At 41.0% G+C, this 12,397-nt stretch overlaps 1 protein-coding gene across 2 annotated transcripts in view; it reads left to right on the top strand.

Moving 5' to 3' along the window:
- Positions 1–12,101, top strand: part of nrl (neural retina leucine zipper) — a 19,034-nt gene extending 6,933 nt beyond the window's left edge. Inside the window, exons 5-7 of one of the 2 annotated variants that reach the window (XM_070554043.1) lie at positions 2,082–4,573; positions 4,697–4,750; positions 11,950–12,101. In XM_070554043.1, the coding sequence (XP_070410144.1) occupies positions 2,082–2,243 (162 nt within the window). In that variant the 3' untranslated portion in view covers positions 2,244–4,573; positions 4,697–4,750; positions 11,950–12,101. Of the gene's footprint in view, positions 1–2,081; positions 4,615–4,696; positions 4,751–11,949 lie in introns of both variants that reach the window. The other variant, XM_070554042.1, reaches the window with a different exon arrangement.
- Positions 12,102–12,397: the final 296 nt, after the last annotated feature.

Below are 12,397 nucleotides of genomic sequence, written 5' to 3'. Positions count from 1 at the left end.
ATTTAGATTAAAACCTGATGTATAAAATTACACATTTACTTATGAAAACATGCAAAAGCATGGGATAAATCTAAATGCTTACATTGAACTTTAATATATTTAGAATTACATTTTAATGAGGAAAATTTACATCTAAAAATGTAAAAGCAAATATTTTGTATCATCTACCTTTATAGTTATATCCAAAATCCCGCCTCCGCCCATAAGAAGTCCACTGGCTGCTGACCTAGAGACCAAAGATTCATGCTTGCTGCAGATCCATTCACACATGCCCACACACACACACTCGGGTGGAGAAAAGGCAGCTGGGTTCCTGGCATTATTTAACGTGTGGACTAGATAAGACAGAAATCACTTCTTCAACCGTGGAGATTCAACTCTCTGCTAGCTACATGGAGCGACTGGATGTTAGTGTTTACAGTCCAGGAAAGAAGGGAGCCAAACTCCAGACTGCCTGGATGAGGAGGAGACGGGTGTTGTGATACAACAGTACCTCAGTCAGCCATTTTCAATAGCTTGGACGAGTTTACCAGAGCCTAAAACAGCTTGGTGTTTGTTTGTTTGTTTGTGTCATGTTTATGGGAAGATGTTTTACCCAAGACATGAAAGAATCACTCTACGGAGATGGGGTGAATAAAAATAATATAATAATTTTTATTAAGAATGGTGAGTAAACCAAGGGTGCTGCTCCAAACGGGAACAGGGTGAACCGGAATCTAAAACGAGAAGCAGATAGATATTAGATAAACCCGGAACCGGAGGTCGTTCTTACAGTTGATGACCAGGACTGGTGAGGATGGACTGGGTCTTTGGGACCAGGTGGGAACGGACGAATGGCAGGAGTTCAAATCCAGGACAAGACTGAGAAGCAGGTTGGGAGGCAGACTGTGAGACAGGCAGTGAGGCAGGCGGACTTGGAGAGCGGAGGCCAGGGGATCTTGAGCGACGTGACTTTGGTGGACAACTCCAGGCGACGGTAGGTTCGTTCTGAGGACAAACGGGCAGGAAGTTTCAGGACTCAACAGGCAGGTCAAGACTGAGACTGTGGCTGGCTAGTAGTTACCCAAGGTGAGAGCATCAACCGGCACTGGAGTTGTGTCCCACCGCTCCGTAAATACCCCCGGCCCTCTGCTCAGGGAGCTCAGGCACGGCTGGCTCTCCGGCACGCCCACCTGTGAACACAACCCTGGGACAACTGCAGCATATCGATTGTTATTAGGAATGATCAGGGCACACCGTGACTGTTTGTTTGTTTGTTTGTTTGTTTTGCATCAGGAAACAACAATATAACAGGGTTAAAAACTCCAAAAGGTGGATTTTGCATGATATAGGACCTTTAAAGTTAAATCACAAGACAATAGAATCATATCTAATAATAACAATATCTTTGTGAGGTACCTTGAGACAACTCTTGTTGTGAATCTGCACTATTTAAACTGAAGTGAGCTAATTGTTTAAATCTAAATAAGAGAGAAAAATCTGCTAATTTAAATGTAAAATGTTAAAACTAACTATAAAAACACATAAAGATCAGTCTAGTAATTTAGAACCAAATCTAAATATGTAGTAGTATCTGAATGTTTAAATGTAAATATAACCCACAGTTTTAGACTAAATATTTAGCAAACATATTCAGAATAAAACATGTAAGGCAGACTGCCTCACTAAAATACAAGTGAAGAGATCCCAGAGCTAACACGTTTTCATAGTGAGGCTGTGTGACTTGATGGATAATTGGGTTAGGGTTGTGTCTGCACTAAATCCAAACGTCAGGGTTAAAATGATGTTTTCCACAGATCAACCACCAATCTTCATGTCTGCACAGAGTTAGCCTAACCCTAATATTTTGAAATAAAACATTTTATTGTCTAAATCGATCTGGCAAAAAAGTGGCTTAAAATACATTAACCCTTTTTTATTCTTATGAGATGCTAAATGTGACCAAGCTTTGAATTTTTCTGTGATGCCATCTGTTTCCTTCTGTGCTTACAGCGGCCACACTCGGTTGCTTTCCTGTCGCTGACCCGTTCTCTGCACATGTAAACTCTAATCATGTGGTTTGATTTTCTGATCTCCTTTAGCTGGAACAGCTTCAGTGTGAGCTGACGAGAGTGCTGAGAGAGAGAGACACCTACAAGGCTCGCTATGAGAAACTCCTCAGCACAAACCACAGCGCCAGCAGCGACACCCCTCAGCCACGCACCAGCAGCTCCCCTTCTCCACTGCCGGACTACTTCCTCTGAGTTTATCCCACAGGGAGGGAATTTTTTTAAACTTTAAAAGTAAGAAAGCCAATAAATGAAGCAAATATTGAATCAGACTTGTGTATCAGCGTGTGGCATTTGTGTGTAAAAGAAGAAATGCATTTAGCTTTAAAGGCTTTTTTAGCAGACTCGAGTTTTACGTGATGGAGTTGGATTCAGCACCAGTTTGCTTTACAGACTTACAAAACCTGCTGAACGCGCTCCTGCTGACAAGCATGACGTTGAAAATGGACTGCAACACTGCTGCGCATGTTATCTATGCAATATTATACACATCTGCAAAATGCACTCTCCAAATGACTGGCTGGCGCTCACTGTAATATTTTTTTTCAATAAGCTGCTAGAGCTGCAGAGGTCTGAGTAGTGCAGTGGTGATACGTGAGTGGTTCAAGTGTCCATGGCATGCAGTTAAGTATTTGCCAGCTAATACCCTAAGATTTCACAGTTGCCTACCAAAGTGTTTTAAGCTCACCAACACTTGTTATTCTTTATGAAAAATGAATAATAATAGAAGAACGAATGTACACAAATTACTTTTTCTAGTGATTGTGCTAAACTAATTCTAGGGAATATTGCTTTTGTTTTAGCAATGGATATCAACTTTGTTTACTGGTTAAAACCGTGGCTTTTGGTCACGGAGGGGGACAGATCTGCTGTTTTCTCTTGACAATCAGTTTTGAGATTTGACCCGAAGAATCAGCAGAGCACTTAAGAAAAGCAAATGATGTAAAAACAAAGTGTGGTATGAATAATTGTGTGGGTTTGTCCAGTTCTCCAGGACTAGAGAAGCTATTTCTGGACAGATTGAGCACCGCTGTGATTTAATGACTACAAATTAAAGTCTAATGCAGCGTGTAGCACCAGAACTGGTCACTGTGGGCTACCGATGATAAATTTACAATGCAGGGATGAATAACAATAAAATGGAGCAAAATAAACTCTTTGTGGAGACATCTCAACTGTCTCGTGAAACCATTGCCAGTTTTCATGCATTAGAGATATTTATTTTGTTTAGATACAGGAAATTTTCAATTGTTCTTTTATTTATTTACATATTTATTCAAAATGTAATGTCTATTTATGTACTTTTCATTATTTTACTGGTTTTATTCTTTAGTGTGTATTTTTACTTTCCTACAGTTTATTTCTCTTATCCAGTTGTGATTAGAAATGACAGTACTATAAAATCCATGATCATTATTATGGTTTTTTCCTGCTCTCATTGTAGTGTGGTTTCACATGAAATAATTAAAAACAGATCTTTAAAATCCTTTCAGTCTGCTAGTGGGTTATTCGACACCCTTACACAGGTTTTAACCTCCTCTTATCCTATCTGAGCATCTCCCACGCTCAGTCCCCGGTGGGCTTTCTATGCAGCCCAGTGCCTGGGTCCATCCCGCCCTTTATCTCTGTGCTTCTATATTAAAGCATTGACCCAGGCTGTGTGCTGTTTGGGATGACCTCACCGTCAGCCCTGCCTCCCTGTGTGTGTCTCTGGCTCTCTCTCTGGCCTGTATAATAGGTGCGGGATTAGGGCTATAATAGCGCTCTGGCTGCTCACTGCCGGACTTCATTGTGTCTCTGTGGGGGAGTGGCATGAGCACAGATGCGCGTGGTCACACAGACATTCTGACACAAATTTTCCAAATACACAACTTAGATGGGAAAAGGTTTGATTTTGAAAAAAAAAACCACAAACAAGTCCATCAGGGAAAAGTGCCTTCGGCAGGATGCACATAGAAGAAGGCGGCTGCTAGATTATCTAAATCAGATGAGCAAAACTCTGCTCTGCAGGAGGACTATTTCAGCTACATGTTTTAATATAGACTCCTCAAGAACACCCTCATTTTCACACCAACTAGTGGGGAAATACTTGTGTTGTACCACCCTCTGGAGGTTGTGTGTGGTGTTGCCTCCACCTCCAAGAGGTTAATGAGAGCTGCCTCTCTTTCCCTTATCTCTGCTTCTTGTGTCTGCACCACTTGTTCTGGTTTTTATCATTTAGTTAAAAGCTTCAGCAGCAAAAACCTTCAAGGAAAAAAGGATCAATATAAGTTTAGTTTCTGACTTTTCTCCTAAGCAGGAAATCCGGATTCGGGCGGAATGAAGGTGTGAGGCACGCGGCAGTCCGTCAGAAGCGATGAAAGACTGCAGAACTAGACCAAGTGTCTAACCTGAGGAGACACAGAAGCAGGAGAGAGACAGAGACGCACACCGAGGGAGAGCGCGCGAGGGAGGGAAGACAGAGAGCGCGCGCGCCAGACTCACCGTGCTTGCTTTGTAGTTGCCGACACACAGACACCTGACAGGTGAGAAGCCAAGCCGGGCTGCTTCGGCTGGGGCATCTAAAGTGAGTGAGGAGGGGGTGAGGACGGGTGAGGGTCCTGTTTACTGTCTTCAGGACTTCCATGTCGCTTGATTTTAATTTACAGATGCCGACAGATGTGCCCCAAGAAAGGCTCAGCATCGAGGAGAATGAGACTCAGGTGAGGGCCACGGGGCAAACAAAAGCCCCTTCTCAAAAAGCAAAAAGGATTTTTGAAAACTCCGATTGAAAGTATTGGATGTGTGCGTCTGTATGATAGTCTGGGTGTGGGTGCAGAGCGTGGGTGTCCTGTCATGCTAAATACTAGACCTGGGGTTGGAGTTTGTGTTGCCGGTGGAACCTTTTCCAACATGTTCGTTTGTTTTTGCTAATATTGCCTTTGCTTTTTATTAATTAAGTTTGGTGCAATGTTGCTTGTTGCTGTTTGTTGTCATACCAACAAATAATTTGCCACTCATTCTCAAATGCTATACTATACTATACTATACCATACCATACTATACTATACTATACTATACCATACCATACCATACCATACCATACTATACTATACTATACTATACTATACCATACCATACCATACCATACCATACTATACTATACTATACTATACCATACTATACTATACTATACTATACCATACCATACCATACTATACTATACTATACTATACTATACCATACCATACCATACTATACTATACTATACTATACTATACTATACTATACTATACTATTACTACATTAAGCAATACCATAATACACTAAAGTATATAAAACTACACTGTACTACAACAATCTATACTATTGCTATTACTATACTATATAACACTACAACAAACTGCAATGTTCCATCACATACTGTGATATACTATACTATACTATACTATACTATACTATTGTTATTACTACATTAAGCAATACCATAATACACTAAAGTATATAAAACTACACTGTACTACAACAATCTATACTATTGCTATTACTATACTATATAACACTACAACAAACTGCAATGTTCCATCACATACTGTGCTATACTATACTATACTATACCATACTATACTATACTATACTATACTATTGTTATTACTACATTAAGCAATACCATAATACACTAAAGTATATAAAACTACACTGTACTACAACAATCTATACTATTGCTATTACTATACTATATAACACTACAACAAACTGCAATGTTCCATCACATACTGTGATATACTATACTATACTATACCATACCATTCTATACTATACTATTGTTATTACTACATTAGGCAATACCATAATATACTAAAGTATATAAAACTACACTGTACTACAACAATCTATACTATACTATTGCTATTACTGTAACACTACAACAAACTGCAATGTTCCATCACATACTGTGCTATAATATACTATACACTAACACTATATGATTTTATATTACACTACACCACACTACACTGTACTATAGCATTCTATACTAAACTGTATTAAACTAAACCATGCTTTACTATTACTATACTATACTCTGTTATTCTATACTATATTACACTACACCACGCTACACAATACTAATGCTATTACTATACTATACTTTACTATATTGCACTACACTGTACTATACCAATCTATATTATGCTATTGCTATTACTACACAATATTACACTGCACTGCACTAAAGCATTCACTTCTATGCTAATGCTTTAACTAGATGTGGCAGTGTGAGCGAACTGTCAAAGTGTCCTGATAAATGATAAATGACCCGCACTTGTATAGTGCCTCTCAGAGTAAGGACTCCAAAGTGCTTTACACTACAGTGCATCATTCATCCATTCACTCACACATTCACACACTGATGGTGATGAGCTACAATGTAGCCACAGCTGCCCTGGGGCGCACTGATAGAGGCGAGGCTGCCGCCACCAGTTCCTCCGATCACCACCAGCAGGCAAGGAGGGTTAAGTGTCTTGCCCAAGGACACAACAGCAGAATTCTCTGTCCGGAGCCGGGATCGAACCTGCAACCTTCCGATTATTGGACAACCTGCTCAACCTGTTGAGCTACTGCTGCGATGAATCATGCGCCCTGGCTACTTGGCCAATTGGATGTCCCTTTGGCTGACTGGTTAGCGCGCGTGACTCTCACCCGGGAGTCTGGGGATCGAATCCCGCCGGAGCCTTCATTTCACAACTTTGCCACATGTACTATACTATACTATACTATACTATACTATACTATACAAAAGGCAAGGCAAGGCAAGGTCACTTAATTTATATAGCACAATTCGCACACATGGGCAATTCAATAACTCAGTTCAATTAATACTATGCTATCATATTAGACTACACCACACTACACTGTACCATTGCATTCTATGCTATACTATACTATTGCTATTACTATTACTATAATACCGGTATACTATATTACACTACACCACACTACACTGTACCATTGCATACTATACTACACTATGCTATGCTATGCTATACTATGCTATGCTATGCTATACTATACTATACTATACTACACTATATTACACAATACTACACTATACTATATTATTGCTGTTACTATACTATATTACACTACACAATACTGCACTGTACTATACTATAGCTGAGAGCTTCTCTAAAACAAAAACATTGACAAAATACAGTTTTTTTCTGAACACTGACATTCTCCAATAAAACAAAACATCTGTTTATGCTTTATATGCAGCAGTAACTGTGAATATATTTTAATGATAATACTTTAGTTACGTTGAACATTTTGACTACTACAGTTTGTCACAATTTCCTCCTTATGAAATAAAAGTGATGTAGAATCATTTTATCACATGTACATGTTACAGTTATAATGTTTGATATCAAATTAAAATAAATAGAATCAAATTTAATTAAATCAATCAAACTTTATTTGTATAGCACTTTTCATATAAAAAATACAGCTCAAAGTAGCCTGGCAAGCCAGACTAAATAAATGTATTATTTAGTCTGGCCACGCTCCATTGACGGCTCTCGGTTGTGGGGCGGGTTCTACCGTTGTCTTTCAAATGATCTCCGCATGCTATTGGACAATGAATGTGACATACTCTTGTTTCACTCTGTTGCATCATCCCACCCACCAGGCATATAGAGTGCCCTGATTGGCCCACAAAGCAGATAAAGCTCTGTGATATGTTCACTAAGCAGATAGGGCACTATGATTGGCCTACCATTATGGACCAATCACAGCTCTTTATGTGTTTGAAACCTCTCTAGAGAGCTGTGATTGGCTAGCCAGAGTCCTGGTAGGAGCTGCTGAGGTTCCAATGGAGCATGCCTAGACCATTCTTTGCAAAGCAAGAATTTGGTCTAGTTCACTAGGCTAAGCTCAAAGTGCTTTACAGGTTAAAGTCACCCGATGTAACCCATAATCCCATCATTTTCCCAACAAATACACACATACACGCACACACACAAAACTTAGAAAAATATTAAATTAAATAACAATAAATAAAAAATGTTTTAAATATCATAAGTAAACACTAGGCCAAGTTCTCCAGATGGGTTAGATAACGAATGACACGCCATCAGATGAGCCATCTGCCTCAGTAGTCGATCGACGGCAGCAGCAAAGGCACCAGCCCAGAGCTCCCAGGGAGGTAGGGTGAAAACCCCACCACCGCCTAGGCACTCCCCCGAGGTGCACCCAGGCCGCCACAGTTGACCACCACCCCCGAGGCAGAGGGCCCCACAGAGGAAAACACTGTGTAGCTATTAAAACACATTAATTATGACCAATAAGATGTGATGATTCCATATAAATGTGAAATATCAATCTGATTGATCTTTGAATGTTTAATCAGAAGATTCTAGGGCGCTTTGCTTCTTTAGGGACCATAAACACACTTCGTATTAATTCAGACAGAGTCAAGTATACAAGTTTTAAAATGAATTTAATTCTTCTCTTGTAAACTTAATGATACATGACAATAATGAGATGTGATGTAGTGGAAGCTAGATGTTTAGCAACCGTTCTTTGTATCTGAGAGAAATTGTGAAGTCTGGGTTGTAAAATAATTTGTTGTTTGTTATAAACTAGAGAGTTGTTATTTTTAAACAGCATCAGACACCATCTGTTGTGTCTACGAACCCTGGTGGAGACCCTCAGCAGATCCGGACTGTCAGGATTCGGGTGGATCTCGCGGTACCTGGAGCCCGTAGATTAGCTCCGATACAACCCGTCCAGTCTTGAGATGTCGTCCGGGTCACTACAGTATCTGGAATGCTTGCTTGCATCTAAGGTTGATGTTTGCTTGGCTCTTAGAGAGCCGGTTGTCTGGTATCGGCCGCAGCGTTGCAGAGGCTTTGACAGGAGGTCAAAGGAGATTGTTTCAAATTCCCAATTTGGCCGAATCGGGAGTCAGCTGGAAACGGAAGTACTCGGGAAGTAATTCTTGTTTTATTAATCCACCATGTTCTGAGTTTTGGCCAAGTTTGGCAAATCAGAATTTGACACGTTTCTGAGTATTTACCAACGTCCCTCAGAAAGCCACGCCCTCCTTCAGGTACAAAGGTTTTTAACACTTTGTGAATAAGAATGATCAAAACACTTATGTGAGGTGATTATTAACCCTTATGTAATGTGTATGAGTGTAAACAATGATTAACTTGTTAAGTCAAAGACGTACTGATTTGTGATATAAATGGATCATTGTAAGAACAATATTTATTTCAAATTCATTGATTTAAGCACAGATTATTCAAACATTTGATTTAAACATCTTGTTCATTCATCACACATGATTATTGATCTTATTACTGTAAAATCAGGGTAGCTTCACTTTCTTCAGAGGGAAGAATACTGAAGTCTGGCTCTTACGCAGAGAGTGCACGACCTTGGGAGACTGTTTTGTCTTCTGGTATGTCAACAAGCACTGAGCAGAACCTTCTGGGATTGGAAGGCCAAATAGAAAGTGGATTCGTGCATTTAGATGAAAGTTTATACTGTGGTCAGTTGGATGGTGACAAATAGATCCTTGTACGTTACAACTGGCACGAACAAATAAGTAACATAAAAAATAATAGGAGCTAATATGGATAGTAAAATAACAAAAAAAGTGATAAAAGATGGTAAAACACTAAGACATAAATGTCTAATAAAACTAAAATATAAATAATAAAATAAAAATAAAACAAGCAATGCAGCTAAAATCAGATATTAATTAAAAGCTATGGTAAAAAGGTGAGTCTCAAACCTGCTCTTAAAAACACGAACATCCTCTACGACCCTGAGGTCCTCCGGCAGCCTGTTCCAGAGACGAGGGCCATGAAATTGGAAGGACGCCTCAGCGTGGGTATGTGTCCTGACTTCTGGAATCACAAGGAGACGGCTGCCAGAGGAGTGCAGAGGTCGCGAGGGTTCGTACGGTAAAAGCAGAAGAGAAGGTCCAAAACTCCTTTACTGCACAGTCAGCCGTCCATTCACACACACATTCACACACTGGTGATGAACTACGATGTAGCCACAGCTGCCCTGGGGCGCACTGACAGAGGCGAGGCTGCCGAGCACTGGCGCCACCGGTCCCTCCGACCACCACCAGCAGGCAACGTGGGTTAAGTGTCTTGCCCAAGGACACAACGACAGCGACAGACTGAGCGGGGCTCGAACCTGCAACCTTCCGATTACGGGGCGAGCGCTTAACTCCTGTGCCACCGTCGCCCAGTTTTACATACCTGATGGGACCCAAGACATGCACAACAATCAATATGGCAACGAAAGAGGTTTAATTTTTATTTATTGGAATGCTGCATTCAGTGGATAAATTGGCCAGCGGCTCTCCTCAGAGCAGTGACGGGTCCTCTCAAGGTGGTTTCCAGGGTTCTTCTCAGCGGAAACACTGGAGGAGCAGGGTGGGTTTTACCACTAAATCAGAAGATCCAAGCAAGGTGGTGAACATGAATGCCTGTGTTTACTTAACATCTCCTGGACTCTGGAGAGAGGAGGAATGGAGTTTAAAGAGGGCCAGACAGCTGAAGATAGTCAGCAATCAGGAGGAACATGGATGGGCATGGCCAGAGGCAGAGCTGCAGACAGGACCAGAACGTTGAGCTCAAATCTGATGTGTAGTTGAGAGTTGTTCACAACATACAGTGTGTGCTAACAAATCATGTGAACTTCTTGTTATTTTTGTAAAAAATAGCAATTAGTCAAATAAAATATAGGCTAAAACATGACATACAGGTCTTTCTTTTGGCCCAGCCGTCCAAGTTATGTACCACTGCATGAAGTTTGGGTACATTTGTATTTGCAGGATGAGAATGATTGTCCCCCTTTTCACAAGAAGGGACCAGAGGGTGTGTTCCAACTACGGAGGATCAGCCTCCCTAAGAAGGTCTACACCAGGATGCTGGAGAGCAGAGTGACGGTGAACCTCCGATTCAGGAGGAGTAATGTGGTTTTCATTGTGGTCATACATGGTCCATGTGGGAATGGGAGTCTGCACAAATGCTTCAAATGTTTGGACTTGAAGAAGCCTCACTGTCATGTCGTGTAGTGTAATAAAGAGAGAGTGAGCTTGGTTTCCAGACACCAGGCCAGGTTCGTTTCTGCACAGGAAAATGAGAGATTTAAACCAAGTGTACTCTTTTTCAGAGTAAATTCTACTCCATTTGAGTCAAATGTACTCAGCAGATTTTCTTGTGTGGTGAGTGTTGGACCCCACCAGGATTAACCGCTGTGACAGACTCGGTTCAGATGGACTGAATTTCTAGGTGCAGTGAAAAAGCAGAAGGTCTTTGGTTTCGGGGTGCTATTAATAAAGTGATATACAATCTTGAGAAGTAGGTAAAAGTTTGACTTCATTCGAGGCCAGGTAGCGTTTTTAGGTAGCACTTTATTACACAAAAGCAATCCAATGTGCTTTGGTGGATATAACTGTTTTAAAGCAATTAAAAAGCTAAATATTCCCATCAGGCGATGAGGAAGACCAAAAAGCTGAGCTGAAGTGGTGAGAAGGACATTGGTTTTCATCAAGAGGTTATTAAAATAACAAATGGTTGTGTAACTTGCACGTTATTGAACTCGTTTTTCACTCATTTCTCTAAATATTTCCACTCTTTGCCAGTTCAGGAAGAGCTTTGTTGTGTCTGATCAGCGTCTACAGGTGGTTAAATCGTACGTTTTATTTAGCATCTGGCTCAACAATGTGTGGGGTGAGATCTACTTTGCAAACATTTTCATAGCCACTGTTTTTGATCAAATCACGAGACAAAGTTTAATAAAAAAATAAACTTTTAATTTTTTACAAACAGTGTGAATCTCGTCATCTGGTCTTTAAAAGTTTTTTCCTCCCTCTTTTTTTCTTTTTCACGTCCCTCAGTTTCATTAGACTGAATTTAATAAGCGAAGTCACGTCCCACACACAAGACAACAGAAGTTTGGGGATCAGTTGCATTTGGCACAGGCAAGAGAGACTTTATGAGAAAGATGAGTAGCTTTAAGTGTGATGATGAGACGACCCTTGCCTCCTCTCTACAGTGCGACAGTATGACTCTGCCCAGCACCCCGAACGTTCGCAGGGGCAGCACTCCCCTGCCACTAAAGCACCAGCTCAGGAGGGAAGAAGCCGTCCACGATGACTGTGAATGGACATCGGGGGCAGCTGGGAATTCTGCCTCGCCGCTCAGCTTCAGCCCTGGCCTGGATGACACTCCCACTGTGTCTATAGAGGGCAGACATGATGGTCCATTGAGGATCGCCTTGCTGGGGCAGAATGGTGTTGGGAAATCCTCGCTGGCTTTTGCCTTTGCAGGGGACATTGATAGAGC

This window comes from Nothobranchius furzeri, chromosome 8 (genome assembly GCF_043380555.1).
Source record: "Nothobranchius furzeri strain GRZ-AD chromosome 8, NfurGRZ-RIMD1, whole genome shotgun sequence".
Classification (NCBI taxonomy): Eukaryota; Metazoa; Chordata; class Actinopteri; order Cyprinodontiformes; family Nothobranchiidae; genus Nothobranchius; species Nothobranchius furzeri.
The sequence above is the reverse complement of the archived record's forward strand: the minus strand, read 5'-3'. Positions and strand labels throughout refer to the sequence as shown.